The 22,696-nt window shown below is 48.6% G+C and overlaps 1 protein-coding gene across 1 annotated transcript in view; it reads right to left on the bottom strand.

Annotated features, from left to right (window-relative positions):
• The window catches only part of ATRNL1 (attractin like 1), a 2,575,823-nt gene that overhangs the window by 744,433 nt on the left and 1,808,694 nt on the right, over positions 1-22,696 (bottom strand). Inside the window, exon 25 of the mRNA XM_069611898.1 lies at positions 21,492-21,553. Coding sequence (XP_069467999.1) covers positions 21,492-21,553 — 62 coding nt within the window. The remainder of the gene's footprint in view (positions 1-21,491; positions 21,554-22,696) is intronic.

Below are 22,696 nucleotides of genomic sequence, written 5' to 3'. Positions count from 1 at the left end.
ATGTTTTTGTGCTGTTTTTTCTTTCTGTCCTGGACATTTAATGTATTAAAGAAGACTTTTTGGCTGATATAAATGGTCTGCTGCTTCTGTGTTTTGCCGCGACTGCTGCACTAAAGACCGCTTCCTGGAGTGCCTTCCAATTCCCCTGCACTCAGGTACAGGGACTAATATATATATATATATATATATATATACACACACACACACACACACACACCGCAACATCACCCCCCTACCCGCGATTAAAATGTACACAACCTAATGAATGCTACCGCAAAAGTGAAGTCAGGTAATTCTGCATGATAAAGGGTTTTTCACCTGGGGTAAGCATTACAAAACATCTAATCTTGAGATATCACATGATGCACGAGGATTTTACAAGAAGAAAATTGCTGGCAGGGATCTAGAAGGGCTATAGCACATGTGCTCCGAAGAGATGGGCAAAACTGCAACAAAAACACAGTTGACTTGTGTGTCCCACACAGCCCTTCCCCACTTGCACTGTAGCATCAATGGATGATTCATTCAAAACCTTCCATCCATCACTCCTAACATCTCTCTTCAGTTCAGCAGAAGTCACCCTGTGGAGGACGGGTTGGCCGTACCGAAGCACCAAGCTGTGCCTACAGAGCCAGGCGGCACCCCACTGACGACACCGAAGGTGTGTGCTGTGCTTGTGCTGTTGTGCAGAATGGGATGTGACCAAGCTCGATTTACATCTGATTGTTTCCCTTTTTGCAATGGAACAGGAGGCTGACACACCGTAGTGTGGGGGTGTTGCCCTAAGGGTGCCAGTGGTTATGATGAAACACAACCTCCTATTCCTCACTTCAGTTTTGCATTAGCGGATACCCCAAATGTGTGTGGCAGCTCCCATCACTTTAAGGCATGTGTTTTAATCTTAAACCTAGATTTAGGTGGTGGTTAATTTTGTTGAAGGTCTGTGTTCTTTGCATGGTCACAATGAGCCAGTAATCATACACATTCACCATCGGTAACATTCCCTGCAATATTAGACCAGGTCTATTGTGATGAAGACGCATTCGAGTATGGCGGCGCGTGAAAAAATTGGCGGCAATGGAATTACGGTCCCTTTTCCCACAACGCCTACTACGAAAATGGCCCTGGAGTGGGGGATTGGCCTCCAGCATCATGCAGGAAGTAAATCCTCGCACTTTCTGTTGAAAATCGGCAACATATGTAGAATTACCACCAAGGTTATTCCACCGGTGGTAATTCTACCAAAAATGCCCCATAGAGTCTGATGCACTCTCAGCAAATGGGGATTAACTCTACCACCACAACTTGTAATCCAGCAGTAATTCTGGCAGACCAAGTGGTGTTAACGGTATTTCTGTTGGGTGGTATTCTGGTGGATTTACCAGAGGAATATCGCCCAACTTGTATTGAGGCCCTAATGCCTCTACTTTAGGAGTCAAAAGACCTCTGCGGATGACAGATGTCCATTCACAGCCTCAAGATCTACCTTGAAACCATGCATGGGGGACTCTGCAACATCCCGCCGTGAAACCCAGGTTGTAATGTCTCCCTTTAACAAAAGGTGGGGGATGCACAGCAGGTCTGCCTCTCCATCTATCCCACTGGCATGGCACACTTCTCCCGCCCACACCCCATGCCATCCAAGGGTTCAGCCCCATGAATAAGCAAATGCAGCCATGTCCCAGTGGGTCCGCCAAAAGATTGGGCGATGAGTTTTAATATTGTGGCCATCAAATGTAAAGAACAGGCTCGCCAGGGCAAACTTTATTCTTTCACATTTGCACGCAGAAGAGAGAAAACCACATCCATGATACACATAAACACTTCCATTCCTTGCCGGGGGACTTCAGTGCACACTGTGAAGCCATGTACTCCACCCGCTTATTCCACCTGACTTCAAAATGACAGCACCACCATTTAAGCCCTTGTCCGGTGCCACACACTATATCATTGGCAGGTGACTAATAAGCAGCCAAAACTAAAGATTCTTAGTATATTTATAAGAACACCAGTGAAGGGACAATCCACAATAATGAATAACCAATCACAGGTTGAGAGTCATGAGAGAATGGGCAACGACCTATCAGTAACAACATTAGACAATGAATATGAACAGACAACCAATTAAAGGACACATGACCAGTCAGAGAGTGGCACAGCGCAGGTTGCAGTTTTTGAAGCCGAGTGTGGGGAGGAGTATGCCAATGGGTGGAGTCAGACCATGGAAAAGACCAATCAGAAAATCCTCCTGCTGACTATAGCTCATACACTTGAAGGTACCAAAGGAAGAGAAGGCGAGAAAGCTGAAAGCCTGTGAGTGGCTATATCTCAGATTCTGGCCGGGACATCCTGGCCAAGACGGGATCCAGAGAAGGTGAGAAAACTGAAAGCCTGTGAGTGGCTATACCTCAGATTCTGGCTGAGACATCTTTGGCCAAGACGGGTTCTAGAGAAGGTGAGAAAGCTGAAAGCCTGTGGGCGGCTATATCTCGGATTCTGGCCAAGACACCCTGACAAAAACTGGATCCAGATAAGGCAAGAAAGCTGAAAGCCTGTGGATGGCGATGTGCTCTAGCACCTTGAAGCATCTGTGTGCTAGATGGAATTACCAGTAAAATATCTCAGACCAAATAACCGGACAGACTCAAAAGAGATGGTAAAATACTGCTTTAATCTCAAAGAAGTAAAGCAGGGCGAATAAACACTCATCAAATCGAGTTATGCAAGATCACTATGTCTTCTTGATTATACTCTATAATGCTAGATGTGCCATCTATGATGTCATCCTATGAGGCAAACTGTTAAACCTATCAAGGGATGCGATAATACATGTGTCAATCCCTCATCGACGGTCTCTTCGCTGTGAGAGACACTCTGAGCTACTTCTATACATGTGGTGTAATATACTCTAGATAGCAGAAAATAGGACAGCGGAATAATACTTTGCAACATTGTATGTAAAAGTGCATGGCAGGCTTTTCCGATTGGTTGGCAACCCAAATCCAACCTTGGACATTCGGCTTGCTGGCAGCATGTACATAGAAATGAAACCCAGGTGCTTGGAGATACGTCAGCTTCCCCTTGTTTTGCCAATTAGTCTACCCTCTCTCTCATCGATAGGCCTCATGCCAGTGTCGTCTGTTTGAATGCTGACCTTGCCAGTCTGCACTGTCTTTACTTGCCAGTCTGCACTGTCTTTATCTTAGCTTCAGGCGTAATGAATAGCCCTTGTTTGGGAGCTCTTCGTCATGTGTTAAAAGACCACGAAATTGTACATGTCGGTAGTGCATTTAACCCCATTTGATTCAATTATGCTGGGTGCAGTTGCTCATGTTGGCCTTTAGAGACTTGCTCACTCTATTCCATATAAACTTCATACCCTTTTAATTGTCCAATATTTGGCATCCGTAAATGTTCTTGCGCATCCTAATCTTAGGGAAATATGTCCTCGCACATGGTCTGCTCGTTAGACTCCCTTTGTGCCTTTCGTCTATATCTCGAAATAGCATCCTTGGTTCCAAGCCAATGTACTCCTCTATTTTGCAAGGGAAAACAACTTCATCATCTTTCCACTTTAAGATCCAGGGCTCGTATTTTGAGGTAGCTGGGTTGATTGACATAAACCATTGTCCATCTTCTTCTAATGGTCGTCCTAAACGTTGAATATATACCTCTCATAAGCACGCTTCTACGTATTCTCTCTAACTTGCTTTTCAGTGTATTTACAGTTATTGACCAGTGAGTCAGATCATTCTTCTTTGTTTTCATAGGTACTGCATAATAGAGTGCATGTTTCTCCTAGTGCTTCAGTTACATCGTAATTCTTAGGTTTTTTCATATTGTTTCAGCGTAGGTTCTTATAATGTCTTTATGAAATTGTTTTGCTGTCGTCAGACTTTCGTTTAATGCACATCCATTCTGTTCATGGCTGCATTTCGAAAGTTTGGCAGAGAGAATACTTTTTGGTAACTTTCCGCCACTATGTCATCTTGTGAGTATGAAGGGTTGTCTGAGTCTATATCATCTCTCATATACTGAACGTGGCGCAGGATTATTGCAAGGTTACAGGGATGGGTCCCCCATCATGGCTCTTTGTCTGTTATCCCAATATGACAGTGGCAACGGGGCAGGGGACTAGGGAGAAGACCGGTACCCCCTGCTATACAGCTATATTTCAGATTCTGGCTGAGACATCTTTGGCCAAGACGGGATCTAGAGAAGGCGAGAAAGCAAAAAGCCTTTGGATGGTTATATCTCAGACTCTGGCCAAGACCTCCTGGCCAAGACTGGATCCAGAGATGGCGAGAAAGCTGAATGCACGTGGGTGGCTACATCGTTGACCCTTGCTGAGACCAGACCCAGACAAGTCGAGAAATCTGCAGAGTAGTTTCCTTCGGACACTGGGAGAGTTCAGAGTAAGAGGGAAACAGAACCTTTTATGGACTTGAACACAGACACTGGGAACGGCCAGCTTGAGAAAGAAGTCCATTAGACTGTTAAGAGCTATCTAGATGATGAGCAAGCCTTAAAGTGCTCGACTCAAGTGACTGTCCGAGCCGTTGAAGAAAAGGTTAGAGAAATGATTGATTCGGCTCTAATCGGTTTCAATCAAATTGAGCCACAGGTCACTATGACCCGAATTGGGTTACAAACCTTTCAAATCTACCTGGAATTTAAGAAAGAGTGGGACAGATGCTCCACACATTTTTGGGTGCAAGTCAAGGGATGTGCCCTACTCTCAAATGGCATCTGAATGTGTGTCTCACAGATGCACAGATTCAGGTGAATCGATCACCTCCCTTTGCACATTTGCGCCATTGGTGGGATATTTGTGCATATTTCAAAGTGCTTCCCGTACCCAGAAATAGAATGCTCTTTGAGGGCACAGAAAATAGTCGCATTCCCCTTCGCCTATTTGAAATAGTTGCAAACGGAAGTACAGGTCATTTTCTGCCATGCTTTTTATTTTAAATGTTCCCGCTGGCATCTCTATCCCTTAAAGAGGGATAGACATTTTTTTTTTCTCTAACATTTCATGAAGAAAGCCATTTAAGTCCCCGGCACTGTGAAATGTGCAACCTGTCACACATTATTGTTGGCATGTACTCCCAAGACTAATGCATGCAAGGGGCTGGCCAGATCATCATTTGTGCTGCTGCATAGCCCCCCTTAAATGTGCGGCTCACCTGTTAAGATAAGGGGTTCTCTGCATTTCTAAATGGATTACAAACCAAAAAAAATCACATCCTCTGCGTTTCTTTTCATTGAGTTCATTTCATGTCCCTCCTGTAATATTTTCCGAGCCAACGCCAACACTGAATTCAAGGCTACTGGTCGAGTATCCTGGAACTCAGTATTAACAGAGGACTGAATTCGAGCCGGGTCGTACTATCAAATACTCGTATCTACATGAGCGGCTCGAATTTCAGTTTGAAAGTTTCTAGCCATTTCGAGACTCGGATCCAAATGCTTCAAATCTTTCGATCCCCTATTCTTTAGACAAGCACAGATCTTGTTTGAGCCAGTTCACGGGTCGCTATCGCAGACCCAAACCAGCAAGGGAGAGCAAGTTCGCCTATTGAGGTATATAATTAAGACCTTGGCAGACAGGAGAACCTGAGCAAGAGGGACAAGTAAGAGTGCTGAGAGAGCAGAGTAAGAGAGATGTCCAAGAGCCTGATGAGGGCTATATCCCAGAAAATGGGAAAGACCAGATTAGGAGGGAGATCTGAAGAGCTCCCACGATTGCCCAACAGGCCACAGGCCAGGAAGGTGACATGTGGCTGTTGGGTTATATAATAACACAGCCCGACAATGAAATACTGCTAGGGGAGTGTCGATAACGGCATTGCTTCTGGCCCTGGGGGCTACCTGCAGATGGAGGGCGAGACTTCCTTTGCCTTACAATTGACCTAGGTCAAGGGGAGGGAGATGCACTTGCTGGTGAGCAAAGTCAAGAAGTGAGCTTGCTGCTATATTCCTGAGACTACCTTGAAACTAAAAAGTGACAGAGCACAATACACCTGAGATGGTATTCTAGGTAAGGGGATCCTGATGGGCATGGTGGACCTTCAGGTAGACCCTTGTGTGATTTTGAGCAACCTCATCCCAGACCATTTGATACAGTAATACCACTGGAGGATGCTAGGCCATGCAGACAGTCACGGCACCCATTCTGACACATTTAACAAAGCTTTTTCAATAATATCTTTCTGACTGCTGGGTGTTCTGTTGATCCTATGCCACACTGCGCATGCAGGTGTAGGGCACTCACCCCCTAGGGCAGGGTAGTGCAACTATGGGCTTTGCGAGCCGGAATCCCGATGGGTTTTCAGGACTTCCCTCATTAATATTTATGAGGAAAAATGTGCATATATTTAGAATCTTTATATGCAAATCTATATCATGAATATTAATGAGGGGTATCCTGAAAACCTGGCATGGATCCGGTCCTCGAGGCCTGGAGGTGGACAACCCTGCCCTGGGGTGTGGAGCCCTGTACATCTATGCCATAGATGTCCTGGCTGGCTCCACTCGCAGCTGTCTTGTATCCTGCACATGGCATCTGTGGCTGCAGGAGAGGCACACACTCAGCCTCTCGCAACAGGGTGGGGATCCCTGTATTACCGCACCAGGAGGCATCCTTGTGCCTTTCTTGCCCATCCCAGGTGAACTCCTGGTGCCTAACCCTCCTTGGGTCAATCACACCTAGAGATGGTGGCTGAGGTATTCACACCCAGGCCAAGAGACGCGACCGACTGCTACCCATGAACAGCAAGCTATGGGCATACCGTTTAAGTTGCAACCCCTCCTGTCGAGAGGCACAGTGGGATGCCCGCTTTTCTTATTATAGCTTTTTCATTCCATCTGTTCACCTTTTGCGGTCATCCTTTACGCATACCCGTCTACATTTGAAAAATCAAAAACCCTGAGATGTATGCCCCGCCCAAAGCCACACGAGACTCCGCCCATTTGCACACGGCTCCGCTCACAGTTTTTGGTCAGTATGCCTTATGTTTTAGTTAGACATAAGGCAAAATGGCCAAAAAGAATGAAAGCTTAAGCAAAATAAACGCGGTAATACTGCTTTCAATCCGGTGTTATTAATGACGCCGGATTGAAAGCCGCATTCTATGTTTATTTTGCTCCAGTCTACATTCTTTTTGCCAATTTGCCTTAAACGCTACGCGGTCACAGCCCTGCAAGGATGAAAAAAAACAAGTAAAAGCTGCCCATTGTTGGCATTCGTGCCATTTCCGGGTCCCGTCCACACCTCAACCCGAATGGCTACCGGCAGCGGTCTTTTGCAGCCAATCGGATCGAGGATTGGAAAGGACCCTGAAACTGCATCGAAAACCCGGAGACTCCAGGGTCTGACCCAGAGAAATGGCTACGAACCCAGAGTCTCTGTGAAAACCCGGAGGTTAGACAGCTATGCCTTTATGGCCCATCACCTACTCTTTGCCAATGTTTCATGCTCCAGCTTTACTTACATGCAAAATGTTGCTAAAAACGCCCAGCGGCATATGTTAATGCGTACAGTATGCAAAACCCAGGCATTGTGGGAATACAAATTTGAGAGCAAACAAAGACCGGTGTCATGGGGGTGAGTGACGTGTATCTCCCTTGGAATGACACTGACTGGCATAAAATGGGAACTTATCAAGGTCCATTTCGTGACTTGGTATCATGTGTTTGCCACCCTACGTTTCCAGGATATTTGGTTTCAATGAGTGCCCAGCTAGGTCTGGGGTGGCTGTTGGGGGTGAAGTGGAGACCATTAAAAAAAAAAATCTGTCAGGTATTGATGATAAAAAAAACAGGTTTGGATTTTACCTGATTGGCAGTTGCCTATAATGAGATGGGCAAATGTCCATGTCGCTTCTTGGCGCAGTGTGCATCTTTTGTAACTCAAGCCAAAATATAGGCCTATAAGCGGGCACATGATGCCACTAAGGTGCTTGACTTGGAAGGCGTGCCACCTAAAATAAATACGTACCCAGAGTTCCTTTCCAGAAGAACTCATCAGGCTGGCAGTGTATGTGACAGGACGGCACCTCTGCCTATTGTGCCTGGGTGCCACCCCTTCCTCCCTTCGCCGCAAGCCCCAAAGGACGAGGCTGTTAGCCCTCTTTGTGGTGTGGCAAGTGCATTTCATATATTCAATTATACAGTCATAAATCATAATCATTACAGAAAGGGGCGCTTCTATTCCTGTACTGCAGGCACAAAGGCGGCCGCTGCAGCCAGGCCTGTGACTGGCAGGTTTCATTCAGGGCACGAGGCAGCGAGAACAGGGGTGACAGCCGTCATCACATTTGTTTACAGCCCATGAAATCTATTATTTTTCGCACTCAAAGAGCCATAAAGACTTGGGTTTATAGGGCAGGCGGAAGACAGGCGATAAGACATGAATGACGAGCGAGCTTTGCCCCTGGGTAGACTGCAGGCTGCACAGGCTGGTAGGGGTGGGGGCAGCCCATGGTCTCCATAGCTCCCACAACCGGGGCTTCTAGGCTGGCTTCATAAAGAGTTGCATGTGTATGCATTTGAGAGGCGGGCAATCATTGCTTCGAGCAGAATCATTGTGCACCTGCCTGGTCAACAGCAGTTACCAGAGCCTTCCCACCAGTGGGTTTCTATAGCAAGGATGCCACTCTGGTAAGTGGGCACACAGACCAGGCGTGGACGGTGAGGGGCGGAGGGGTAGATCGGAACATTTAATGGGGACAGCACAGGTCGACATTAATGCGATAATGTCCATATGCAACTGTTAAATGAGTGTACATGCGGATGTGGGGGGGCGTAGTATTTTAGGTGCCCCTTCTGAAGAACGGGGGCGGGTTCATAAACTAGCCTTGCAGGCCTGAAAGATACCCATGCATGCCCTTGATCTGAGAAGTTAGGGGCCTCTAGTGCCAGAGGGTAAAAAGGGCAAGGCTCAAGTCGAGGGTACAGCCCACCCCCTCCCCCCCCCGCAGCAAAAATGAGAAACATGGATTGTCTTCTTTGAATTTATGAATTAACACCAACCTCGGGGCTCGAACCACAGTGTTTAGATTCAGGGTGGACACTGCACCACTGCACTATATAATCTGATTTTTTAAAATTTTATTTGTATTGATTAAAGCGCGGACCTAGCTCGTGAGCAGCGTGTGCTGTACAGGGTGTGGGTAGCCAGCATTTGAGCTGCCATCTTTCACAGTGCAGCACTGTGAGGTCTGTGGATCAGTATGGGCATCCATTGGAATTAGTTTCTAGTTGGGTGGTGTTGAAACAGCCATGTTTTGAGAGATTTGCAAAATTGGAGAATTGTCGGGGCATTAAGAGCCGACACCAGGATCGAGTTTCAGAGGGTGGGTGCATGACAAGAGAAGGATTGTTTGCGGGTCATCTCTTTGCAGACGGGCTGCGATTCAAGACGTTTGGTTGGTTTGCTTTGCGTGGTGCGTGTGCCACCAAATACGTGGAGCTTAGCCACCAGGTACCTGGGTGTCATACTTGTGACTGCTTTGTAGACGATACAAGCCGTCTTGGACAGTGTCCTGCCTTGAAGTGGAAGCCAATGTAGTTTGCATAGGATGGGGGTAATTTGGTCAAATATACATGCTCCTGTAGTAAGACGTGCTTACGCATGGACGACTGCTTTTAGGAGAGCCAAGTGAGCAGCTGGGAGCCCTGTCAGGAGAGCATTTGACCCACCAATGTGTGAGACCACAAGGGCCTTCACTATGGTCCGGCAGTCCTGTAGCGGGATGAAGGGTTTGATTTTTCAAATGGTAGAGATTCTGAGCCAGGCTTTTTTGGGCCTTCTTGGCTATGTGTTTCGGGAAGGAAAGATTGCTGTCTGTAGTGAAGCCTAAGGATTTTGCTGAGTCTGTGTCAAGATTACCACAAAACATCCAGCCCTAAGTGTTCAACAACGGGTTTTGCCCGTTTCAAGGAAACTCTGTTCCTTTGTTAAAGAGCCAAAAAGCCTGTTCCGAACCCGTGCTGCCATGTTGCCATGGCGACTAGGGCGTCCTCTCCACAAACAAAACTACCGCGCTGTAGGGAGGAGGAGGAGCCAAATGAGGTTGCGGCTACCCGTTATAACGCTTCCGGGTAGCCATACTCGCTGCTTCTGATTTTCGTCTGAATCACAGCAAGCTCCCGTTCCTATGTCTGTCCCCTTTGGCTGCGCCTGTTCTATTCCTGGCCTTTGACCGCAGTCTGTGTTTCTTGAAACGCCTTGTTTCCTTGTTTATCTACACTTGGAGTGTTTACATGCTACCAAACCCCGGAACGTTAATTGACCTGCCTTTGTCTACTGTTTGTCACCTCCTGAACTGCTTGCACGTTGCTGGACTCCGGAACGCTATTTGACCTGCCATACCTGCTGTTCTGTTCTGCCTCTAGTGTTCTCCCCTGCCTTCCAACAGAATCCTTCTTCAACATTCGGATTCATCACGCCGGATCAAAAGGAACAACAACCTGATTCTCTACACTGTGGCATCATCATCACTTTACCTGAGTGAATCTGCATACCAAAGAGAATAACGCACAAACTAGAGACTGACACCATGCGCTCAGGTCGTTAGGCGTCCTCGTTTCATCGGGATAGTCTGTGGACTAGAGACTGTCAAGTCCCGTCTAGGCGTCCTCGTTTCGTCGTGAGTTAGGGATAGGTTGGGTTTGCAGAGTTTTCTCAGTAGTGCATTCCCAGTGTCTGCCCATTGGTAAGTCTCTCTGATTGTTATTTGTTCATAATACAAGTTTCCTTATTGTCGTTTATTGTCACTTCCTGAAGTTGTCTCTCCCCTCTATGTCTTGAATCTTCTGATATATACTTTTCCTTCTACCGCCCATATTCTCAGTGTACATCAACACCCGCTGCAGTGTTCCCTGATCGGCTGTCTTGTCTACACTCCACGGTGTCTGTCTCCAGCTGCTGCAGTAGATCCATCTTTCGACGAATTGGTTCATTGGTAGTTTTTTTTGGAAATACAAAGGGACACATTGGTAGGAAGAACTCAACGGCTACTCTTCGAGTTCTTCTACCAGGCTTCTTGATCAAGAGACAGTCTGAGAGTTGTTGTTCAAATCCTTCTAGGCGCATATCATTGAGGCGTTACTGGACAATTTGTTTAGTGGGAGGACCAATGAGGACAAATCCAGTCTTGGATGGGTTTAGTTTGAGGTAGGCAGTAGACATCCAGGACTGGATGGTGGTTAGGTAATCACGGAGAAAACTGATGTCCTGCGTACTATTTACTCTCATGTACAACTGAATATCATCTGCGCATTGGTGGATGGCTATATTTGGATTTTTTAGGAGAGTGCCCAGAGGCTCTAGGTAAAGCTTAAAAAGGATTGATGAGAGGATGGAGACCTGGAGTTGGTTAGAATGCAACAGCTTCATCTGGACGGCCTGGTGTCTGCCCGAGAGGTTGCAGGTAAACCCATTCAGGACAGAGGCAGAGAATCCCATCCTGTCAGCAAGGAGGGAGAGAAGGATGCGGTGGTCGACGGTGTCAAATGCAGCCGAGAGGTCAAGGAAGACCGGGAGGCATGAGTCACCCCTATCTAGGATTTGGAGGGCATCATCCAACTCCTGGATGGTGGCTGTCTTGATGCTACAATTGAGGTGGAACCCTGACTGATAGTCATTTAAGAGGTGGATTTTTTTGATTCTGGGGAGTAATTGCATAGCAACTACCTTTTCCAAGATTTTGATAACAAACGGGAGGTTTGGCCGGTAGTTGGTTAGGACATCTGGTTCTAGGGTTGGTTTTTTCAAAAGAGGTTGTATGATACCAGTCTTGAGGGTGTCCGGGAATGACCCTTCTATGAGAGAGGCATTGATGATGCTGAGGAGCGCATTGAGCGCTGGGCCCCTCAATTGTTTAATGATGCAGGCCACAATTATATTGTCGGAGTAAGAAGTAGGTTTGAGGGAGATGATCATTTTGAGATCTGGGAGAAAGAGAGGATAGAATTTGGTCTAGAGGGGCAGTGTGCATGCCGTGGTGCAGGGGATTCTAATGCTGTGAGAGGTTGATTCAATGGTCTCTCATGTTTTGTCTATTTTTTCAATTAAAAGTTTTGATTCCATCGCATTTTTCCTGAGCTGCTGGTACCTCGTGGCTTTGCTCCTTTTGGAGGCTGCTACAGTGGTGGTGCAGTATTAAGCAGCTTTGGGCTCGGTAATCAGAAGCCTACGGTTTGCACAGAGATTTGAAATTGATGAGGTCTCCTGAGTTATTGTTTTGATGCCACTGTTTCTCTAGGGCTCAGATTGAGCGTTTGTTGCAGGCTAGCTCTGGGGTGTACCATGGGGCAGATGGTTTGGTCTTTGGCAGGCTGGAGTTTAGAGGGGCATGAGTGTCCACCAGTTTAATAGCAGAGTTGCTGAATAATTTCAGGAGGCCCGAGGCATTACCTCTGGTGGGGAAGTCTGCAAAGTTTGCTTCCAGCTCGTTGACCGGGAAGGATTTGAATGAGCAGTGTTGAGTGCAGGGGCATTTAGCCTGACCTTTTGTGAGCCATAGTCAAGTGGGTGACTGATAATGGGAGGGCAGCGTGGTCAGACCAGTGAAGTGGGCTAGGATCTCCACAGGTGTCGCAGCGGGACGAGTTGAAGACTAAGTCTAGAAGAGTAAGTCGGAGATGTCTGCAATGAAAGAGTCACTCCTGTGAGTTGGTCTGTAGATGAGGTGGAAGGTGATTGATTCCTTGTGCGATAGAGGGAACCAGCAGGCGAGTGATTCAAATGAGCTTGTTCTGGGAGAGGGGATGATTTAACATGGCCAATCGCTCCTGTGGATGATTGCTACTCCGTCTCCTGAACTTCCTGGCCGGTCGGCATGTTGGATGCACTAGCCTTGGGTAGGAGGACGTCAAAAACATGTGGGGAGGATTGGAAAAACCATGTGATGAACAGGGCATCAAGGCTGTTGTACGAGATTGGGTCAGCGATCTCTGCAGCGTGAGCGACTGCTGAACGAGCATTGATCAACATGAGAGGGCGTGTACATGTGGACCGTGGGTGTTGGGTGGGGGCAAAGGCCATATTGATGAGGTTTTCCAGGGTAGTTTGCTGGGGCTGCCCAGGGCACTTGGGCATCAGACCCTAGTGAGAGTGGGGATTGGCTGTGGAGGGAGGAGACACGTTGTGGTGTCCTTTGGTGAGTCGGAGTAGTAGCGATTATTTTGTAGGTAAAATTCAGTTTAGCATATAGACAAGTACTGAGGTGCTCCTCTTTATGGGGCACTCTGGACCCAACTCTTACTCTATTTTACTTCGTATAGCGTGGACCGAGCTGAACAGCAGCGGAACGCTTTGCAATGGGAAGGTGCCAGCATTGGGCTTGGCATTCAATGCAGTAATGTTGGTGGAGGGAGAGAGGGGTTCTTATTCCTCTGGCAGCTATTGTTGGATGAGCCAGAAGAAGGATCTCTTCTAGCCACAGAACGACTTCCCGCTTCTCCCAACATCGAAGCAAGGTGTCAGCCACCATGGAGAGCCAAGAGGAGGTTAACCATGTTTTAGGCCTCTGGAGGGATTCAGGTGCCATGGGGGGGGGCAGAAGGGGGAGAGAGAGAGAGAGAGAGAGAGAGAGAGAGAGAGAGAGAGAGAGAGCGTGAAATAGAGAAGGAGAGAGAGAGAGAGAGAGAAAGAGAGAAAGAGAGGGAGAAAGAGAGAGAGAGAGAGCGCGAAATAGAGAAGGAGAGAGAGAGAAAGAGAGAGAGAGAAAGAGAGAGAGAAAGAGAGAGAGAGAGAAAGAGAGAGAGAAACAGAGAGGGAGAGAGATAGAGAGAAAGAGAGAGAGAGAAAGAGAAACAGAGAGGGAGAGAGATAGAGAGTAAGAGAGAGAGAGAGAGAGAGAAAGAGAGAGAAAGAGAGAGAGAGAGAAAGGGAAAGAGAAAGAGAAAGAGAGAGAGAAAGAGAGAGAGAGAGACAGAGACAGAGCGACAGAGAGAGATTCCCGGGACGGTCTGCTGCCATTCTCCAGAATGGCATCTGGGGGCAGCTGCGTGCTCGTCTGTGCTCACCATATGGTCTATTCTGGTTTAGCAGAACTCCTCCCACAGAGGTTTACACGGAGGCTGGTAGTTTCTTGCAAAGGATTAGGGTACCCCAGATCGGGGGTCTGGCGTGGCCCTGAACGCTGAACACTTAGCTCCTCATGTGTGTGTGTCTCAGGTAGCACCAAGACCCCACAGAGGTTTCCAGGAATTCACTCAAATGCCCTCCAGGATATTGTGGCAAGAAATGTAAAATGTTGTGGCATAAATGCACTTTTTGAGGCACAAAATTGTATTTATTGCAGCATTTCTGCAGCACATTTTATGAGTGGAGGGTGCGAGGTTGGCGCATTGCAGGAAAGATGGAAGGCAACATTGCACATTTCCTACTGCAAGATCATGGAGGGCCGGAATTTCCCATTCGCCAAACTGTAAAGATAGACCCCTCCCACCCCCCGCCCCCATGGAAGTCCACCTGAAATAATGGCTGAGCCCCACAGGCCTGATGCTCAGGACAGGTGTTAAGTAAACATGCAGTTGAGGGAAATGTTGAGTGCAGACCTCCGCAATCACCTGCTATGGAGGGCTTGGACCTCATGGGTCTTTTAGATTGCGAGGTCAAGCAAAGACAGGTGGGTGGTTTGCTTTATACACTTATAAAAAGGTTCAGCACACTAGTCACCCTCAATATAAGCGCACCTTGCACCCTTAAGAGGGCAGGTGGAGGCCACATAGCCCACTGGTGCCGCCGTGGGCTGAGGGCGGCACGGTCACCCCTTTACACATGATGCCCCCCCTCCCTACCCCCCCCCCGCGGGTATTATCCCTGAAGCCTGCCTCCTCTGATAGCTAAAGAGGATCGCGTGGGGCTGCACTTGGGTGGCAGTGGCTCTTGAGGGTTTGGGGGTGTACACCCCCTATTTATGCTGTACAACCGGGGGATGGGGCGTGTCCATCTCTGGGGAACAGCTGACATGCAATTATTATTATTATTATTACGGTTAGGCAGGAGGGCTTTGCAGGTCACCACACACATTTCTTCACCTGCTGTCCCTGTGGCAAACACGTACACGTGGAAAGGGTACGTTGGGATTTTGCGCGGTGCCGGGGAGCGGTGCTGGAAACTGATCATTTTAATTGGAGGATTGTTGTGTCTTGACTTCTCCTCGGTCCCTGTGCTGTGTGCATGCTGGCTGCTGGAAGGCCTGTGGAATGCTGATGTGTGAGTACCCCGAATGCCAATTGAGAGCTGACGGCCTGCAGGAGAGGGTGCCGGTGGATGTCTTCCTAAGAATTTACCTGAGCACTTACCTGTAACTTGTTTCTTTGTCACCTGCACTTGAGTAAGGAAGTTACTCCCCCCAAGCATGGCGTCACAGAGTCTTCTTTAAAGACGCACATTTTCAAGGATTCCACCAAGCAGGGCTGGGGAGGGTTCACAGGGGGAAGAATTGGCAGGGAGCGGAGTATTTTATTCACCCCATACAAATGTGCCTCTCAGCCCCACAGAAGATTAATCATGAACACCTGGAAGATAGCCCAGTGTCTTCTAATGTTGTCAGCAAAGTATATAATGTGCACACATATTAAACCTAAAAACTCGTACCTCATTATTTCCTGCAGAATGCAATATTAACAAGGGACCTTACAGGGCTCCAGCTCACACCATCAAGTGGGTAAGTGTCTTGTGGGGCAGTGTCTTGCCCCTGGCCCTAGGGGCCACGGTTCAAACTCACGCCCAGACTTGTAAAATACATGTAGAGTGCAAATGGATTTGTTTGGGGATCTGCTGGATCAGAGATCCACCAGGAAATTTTTTGCAGGATCCCGAATCCGGGAAGTTCAGGCCCAATGCCAGCTCTGCCTGTGAGCAGAATTCACAATCTCTGTCACTAGAGAGATTGTTGACCCACCAAACGCTGGTAAGCTAGCTCAGCGAGCGAAGCGCTAAACCCGGGCATGTGTGCAGACCCACCTAGACACTGGTTGATTAACTGAGCACTAACACCGGAATATTGTCGTTTCATTGCACACATTTCAGTGGCAGATGCCAGCAATGGCTGGCATGCCTTCTATCCCACATCCAAACGTTTCTCCTTGCTCTCTCCCATTTTTAGACAGACCATTACCCCTCCAGCCACAAGCTTATAGCAGCTTCTAATGGCCTCTCCATGGTTGTAGGCCGGGGGTCTCCAACCCGCAGCTCCCCAGGGGTTTTGAACTACAACTCTCATCACCCCTAACCATTGGGGAGGCTGGCTAGGGTTGATGGGAGTTGTAGTGCAAAATATCTGGCAGGCCAAAGGTTGCAGGCCCCGGTTACAAGCCCTCGCCTGCAGTTCAGGCCTATTCCTGGTGGGTAAAGCATTATTATCTGGCGCAGCCCTCGCAGCATATGACAGTGCTTAGAAGTGTAAGGAATACAGCACGAAGCGCTACATAAACATGTAATATATCATGAATACATCTGACATGGTGCAAGTGAGGGGGCAACAAAATGCATCTCCGCTTGAGGGGGCGCAGGTGTGTGCAATAGTCCTTTTGCCATTGTCACGAGACGCCGTCCTCCGTTCCCCAATCGACTTCCACGACTATGGAATCTGGAGCTTATCCCCCAAAGAATGAAATGCCGCAGTCCCTGGTACCTTATGGGACAAAGGGCCTCATTACGAGTTTGGAGGCAGCCATGGTACTGTTAGCTCCATGGCTGCCTCCAAACCGGGCTCCATTACCGGGTTCCTGCAATGGGGACTTATCGGGTCATTCCATCATTGGAGGACCCGGTAATTCCTCCTTGAAGGAACCATTCCCCATTCCCATTGAGCCCCCATAGGGCTCAATGGGAATGGGGAGGGAGGTAATAACGGGCACATTACAAGTGGCCCGTTATTACCTCCCTCTTCCCCTCGAGGGACTCGGAAAAGACGTCTAGTTTTACCAGACGTCTGGTCCGGGTTCCTCAAAGGGAACCTCGTAATCGGCGCTCACGTAATGAAGGGTGCCGGTCCCGTAATTGCACCCTTTATTACGTGAGCGCCAGGGTCGTAATGAGGCCCAAAGTCTGTATATAGCGCCAAGTTACGACCAGAGAAGTTTCACAGTGCCTAGGCTATTCTGAAAAGTGGCCTGTAAGAAGCAGGGAACTTTCAAGTGAAAGTAGGACACGCAGTGGCCAATGTCTTATTGATTACAGGTGATTGATGGCACGTGACGTTTTTAATTTCCTTGGAAGCCGAGTTGGGTGTTTTATACACAAGAAGGCACTTGCTGGGCCACGCGGAGCTTAATAGCATAGAATATACACAAATTCCCCATGTGGCATCAATTTAATATACTAATGAGAGAAAGAGACACAGGGACGTGTACACTTGTTTAATCTCCGTCCGACGACAGCACACAAGTGGCGCACAGCACGCGGCCTGCCCACAGCCCCAGTGGCTGCGAAACGGGCCAGAAATTGCTTAATTCATCACAAACTGGAAATCGATGCCGCTCGGCTTCCAGCACAGAGGAGGCAAAATCCATTCTGGAGCGCGCTAACTTCATTTCCGCCATTCCTCAGTAAATATTTCAGTTGCGCGCGCTCTCTGGGTGCCGCTCGGCCGTTTCCAATCTGGGACGAGGGCCCGGCTTCTGCCCGCAGAGCTGATGCGATCGATGGAGCGGCTTTATAAAGACAGGCCCTGGCGAACACTTCCTTCTCAAGTGCGGCCTAGCCGGGCTTTCCAGCACCAGCTGTCCTCCCCGCACCTGAGCCCCAGCTAACCCACCGGAAACGCGGCTCCCTGTCCACAGACTTGCACTTCCTTCTCAAGTGCGGCCTAGCCTGGCTTCCCAGTAACAGCTGTCCTCCCCGCACCTGAGCCCCAGCAAACCCACCGGAAACGCGGCTCCCTGTCCACAGACTTACACTTCCTTCTCAAGTGCGGCCTAGCCGGGCTTTCAAGCACCAGCTGTCCTCCCCGCACCAGAGCCCCAGCTAACCCACCGGAAACGCGGCTCCCTGTCCACAGACTCATTCCTACTCAAGTCCGGGGCTTCCCATCACCAGCTGTCCTCCCTACACTGATCTCAGCTAACCCACAGGAAACCTTGGGAAACGCGGCTCCCTGTCCACAGACTTACACTTCCTTCTCAAGTGCGGCCTAGCCTGGCTTCCCAGTAACAGCTGTCCTCCCCGCACCTGAGCCCCAGCTAACCCACCGGAAACGCGGCTCCCTGTCCACAGACTTACACTTCCTTCTCAAGTGCGCCCTAGCCGGGCTTTCCAGCACCAGCTGTCCTCCCCGCACCAGAGCCCCAGCTAACCCACAGGAAATGCGGCTCGCTGTCCACAGACTTACACTTCCTTCTCAAGTGCGGTCTAGCCTGGCTTTCCAGCACCAGCTGTCCTCCCCGCACCGGAGCCCCAGCTAACCCACAGGAAAAGCTTCTCTCTGTCCACAGACTCACTTCCTACTCAAGTCCGGGGCTTCCCAGCACCAGCTGTCCTCCCTACACTGACCCCAGCTAACCCACAGGAAACCTTGGGAAACACGGCTCCCTGTCCACAGACTTACACTTCCTTCTCAAGTGCGGCCTAGCCCGGCTTTCGAGCACCAGCTGTCTTCCCCACACCTGAGCCCCAGCTAACCCACAGGAAACCTTGGGAAACGTGGCTCCCAGTCGACCGAATTTCACTTCCTTCTCAAGTGTGTCCTAGCCGGGCCTTCCAGCACCAGCTGTCCTCCCCACACCGGAGCCCCAGCTAACCCACAGGAAACCTTGGGAAACGCGGCTCCCTGTCCACAGACTTACACTTCCTTCTCAAGTGCGGCCTAGCCGGGCCTTCCAGCACCAGCTGTCCTCCCCACACCGGAGCCCCAGCTAACCCACAGGAAACCTTGGGAAACGCGGCTCCCTGTCCACAGACTTACACTTCCTTCTCAAGTGCGGCCTAGCCGGGCTTTCCAGCACCAGCTGTCCTCCCCACACCAGAGCCCCAGCTAACCCACAGGAAACCTTGGGAAACGTGGCTCCCTGTCCACAGACTTACACTTCCTTCTGAAGTGTGGCCAAGCCAGGCTTTCCAGCACCAGCTGTCCTCCCCACACCCGAGCCCCAGGCTAACACCCAGGAAACCTTGGGAAACAAGCTCCTTGTCCTCAGACTTCAGACTCATACATGCCACATTATCATTCCACGTGTAGTCCTGGAGTAAACCCAGGACTACAAGTCCCAGAATGCAAAGTTAAAACCAGGACTGGACAGGACTAGCACCTCCTGAATGTTGATAACACTTAGCAAGAACAAGTCTATGAAGATGAAAGAGAAAGAAACAGTGCTGCTGAGCTGTTCCTTGCAACACAATTGGGCTGGTGTTCATAGGGTGGGTGCACCAGCTGATGGCTGCCAAGTGGCCCTGCCTCACACTTGACACTCGGAGCCACCCCTCAATGTTTACCCTGGATTCTATGACGTATAGTTTTGTTTTTCCATTGTAAGAATAGGCCTACACGCCCCAGCATCAGTAGCGCAAAGCCACTGAGCTACTAAGGCTCCACCCTGTCCCCACCAGAAATGTGAGTTGAGGGGCAGGGCATTCACACTTTGTCTGTTATACAAAGAGGGGAGGGAAGCCTTTTATGAAGCGTGCAGGTCTCAAGCCCCCCCCCCTCTCTGCTTAACAAAAAGCAAGTGCGCCCATCAGCCCCCTCCCCTCGGACGTGAAGGAACACATAACATTGTTGTTTGTTGGCTCGCATCCATGGGGAGGCAGCTCCCAATATGCGCACTTGCTTTTTGTTAAGCAGAGCGGGGAGGGAAGCATTGTTCTATGATAGCTCCATATGTGTGTATGCAAGCATGCGTGCAAGGAGTGTGTGTGTGTATTATGTAATGTGTGTGAAGGAGTGCACGAAGGATGGGGGACTGGGTGCGCGTGTGAATGAGAGAGTGTACAGTGAATGGGGGAAAGTGAATGGTATGTTTAAATGAGTGAGTGAATGTTGTGTAAATGCGTGTGTAATGCTGGGCTAAGGAGCTGATTTTGGCGGGTATATATGGTAGGAGTAGGAGGGTGGGGCGGGTGGGAGGCAAAGTCACACACTGTACTACCGTCTGGTTCCTTAGTGGGTGCTTTTCCTTAAACGGTAATGTCTGATAAGATACCTGGGCTTTAAATATACAAATTATCAAAGCAACTAAATGTGTATGTTATCTTTAAATCCAATCACTCGATCGTTCTCACTGCATACAGCGCGTACTTGGGCCCCACGCCGGACACTCATTGGGATTGAACAGAGGGGGTGGAGCCTCCAAGTTTGCCCTTCCATTGCCTGAAGTGGCCCCTACCATCGCCAGTTACCCACCCCCCCAACCTCCTCAAATTGTAGGTTTTGTTGCGCCCCGGCCCAGCATGCACAGCAAGAAGGTGGACTGGCTCAAGCGGGCATTCGTGACATGGGAACACTTGCCAGTTTTGTGCCGGAGAGCAAGCATGGCACACTCAGGCAGTCTTCTAAAAGGAGGAGCTCTCTACATGCCTGGCAAGCAGAGATCTCACGTTTGCATGCTACAATTTGTAGTTCTATATTTAAAATGCAAAATGCAGAACTACAAGTCACAGAATGCAAAGATTAGCACTAGTACTGGATGTCCTACCAACGCATGACAGGGGGATACTGGACAGATCTACCAGTGAGCCCCCTTGAATAAATGATGCACACCTTTTATTTCAAACATGCATACATGAAGATGTAGGACATTGAGAATGGTAACATCAGAGCAAACATCTTGAAGAAAAACGATGTGTTTGTCAGAATGGGTGGACCACTGCAGCCTTAAATGTCACTGAAATCATGGAAAAAACTGTGATGGACATTCCACTAGCAGGAGGTGCCTAATATTGGTTTGCTATATGTAGGCCAGGAGGATAGCTCAGGGCCAACATGTTCCCCCAGGGCACAAGATAGTGCATAGAGGCTGGAGGATCTGGCATTAAGCACAATATAAGAAAACATTGTCTACTGGACACCCTATTCCATTCCATGGCCTTTATTTTTACTTAGTATATTTTATTAATTTGGACCGACCCAGGACAAAATCTCCCAGAACGCAGTTGACAGAAAAATGAAAGCGCTTCCCCCTGATGATGTGATCCTGACTAAATACTGCTATTGACCTGCAAAGGTGGTGACTGCCGTTCCAGCTTCACTTTGAGTTTGTAACCCATCAGGCGGGTGCCACCCCTGCCCACCTGAGCGGTCAAGGGGCCCCACTTAATGAGGGCCACATTCTTTCAGTACTGGCTTTTTAACCACCTCACTTTACACATTGGGACTTGAGGGTCAACTATGTCCATGTTGGTCCCACCAGCCATGCAGAGGGCTATTCAATACAACCTGAAGGATTCGGATTAGTTGAGGCTTACACACAGGCCATGGGGCCTTTTGCCAGTTATGTTCCACTCCTGAGGTACAAGGTGATCAGAGAAAGGAAATTACCTGAAGAAAGTGACAAAGAACTGCACCAGGTCCATAATAGTGTTGTGCTGAGAGAAGGCGATCTGTGAAGAAAAAGCAAAGTGTGAGGTCTAATTGATCCGTTACCTTTAGCCTGTGTGCTATTGTGCTTCCTACTAGTAACATCAAAAACAATGCATACAAAATAAAAAAGATTACAGCAAATCCTAAATCTCAATTTTTCAATTTTTTGTATTGCATTGCACGCAGTGTTTACAGTAGGATTATGACCAATGCAACTGTATTACCATCCTGATGAAGACACCAGTGTTAAGACGGATTTCTGAACTCTGACCTGGAGGGGCAGAGGTTCAGCAGGCCAGCCTAGTTCTTGGAACAGGCTAACCTCTGGACAAGCCAGACCAATCAGTGTAGCGATGGCGGCGGTCAAGAATAGCTCTCAAGAGGGGTGACGGTGACTGAAAGACCTCAATGAGCACACAAAGCAAGGACACTTATGAATTACTCCAGACAGGTGTTATATTAAAAAATAATCACATTTATTACAAGGTCTTTGTAACATAGACCATAGCAAAGAATCACAGTAACACTAAAGTAAACCAAAAAATCACAATCAATACAACATATATACAAGACCGAGGGGTCTAAGGAGTTATCAGCACGGAATATGTAGACCACCTAGATGGGGAGGAAAACAGTCAGTGCAAGTAATCTTTAGACCCAGTTCATCATCAGAAAAACACCTAACTAAGAGGCAGTCCAAGCCCTATGAAGAGAGGAGCCTTATGCTCAATAGTACCTGCATGCGCTGGTGCCAATGGACAACATAGGGTCTCTTCAAGGGTCACTAGCAGCTCAGGAAGGTGGATGTGGTCGATGAAGAACTAGTCCCCACTATTCAAGCAGCACCTCCACTTGCGGGCATAGGCAGGGTGAGAGTGCGGGAAAGAGTCGCTATTTCGCAACAGCGGTAGAAAAGAAATGGGCTCCTGCGCTAGGGGCCACCGGTTTGGGGTATGGACTACTCACTCAACATAAGATAAACGATAGCTACCACCAGTCCTGTCCGTGACACACCTGCACAGTTCATAATAAGTCCAGCGAAAGTTTCTAGGGCCTTTGGAATGACTAGAGACCCAAGTGTACGGTAAGGTTAGTTACATTGTACACCTGTTACATGTTGCACAAAAGCTGCAACATGAGGAAAGGACTAAGGGAAACAAAGT

This window comes from Ambystoma mexicanum, chromosome 8, assembly GCF_040938575.1.
Source record: "Ambystoma mexicanum isolate Mex_15411 chromosome 8, UKY_AmexF1_1, whole genome shotgun sequence".
Classification (NCBI taxonomy): domain Eukaryota; kingdom Metazoa; phylum Chordata; class Amphibia; order Caudata; family Ambystomatidae; genus Ambystoma; species Ambystoma mexicanum.
This window is presented reverse-complemented; position numbering and strand designations above follow the sequence as displayed.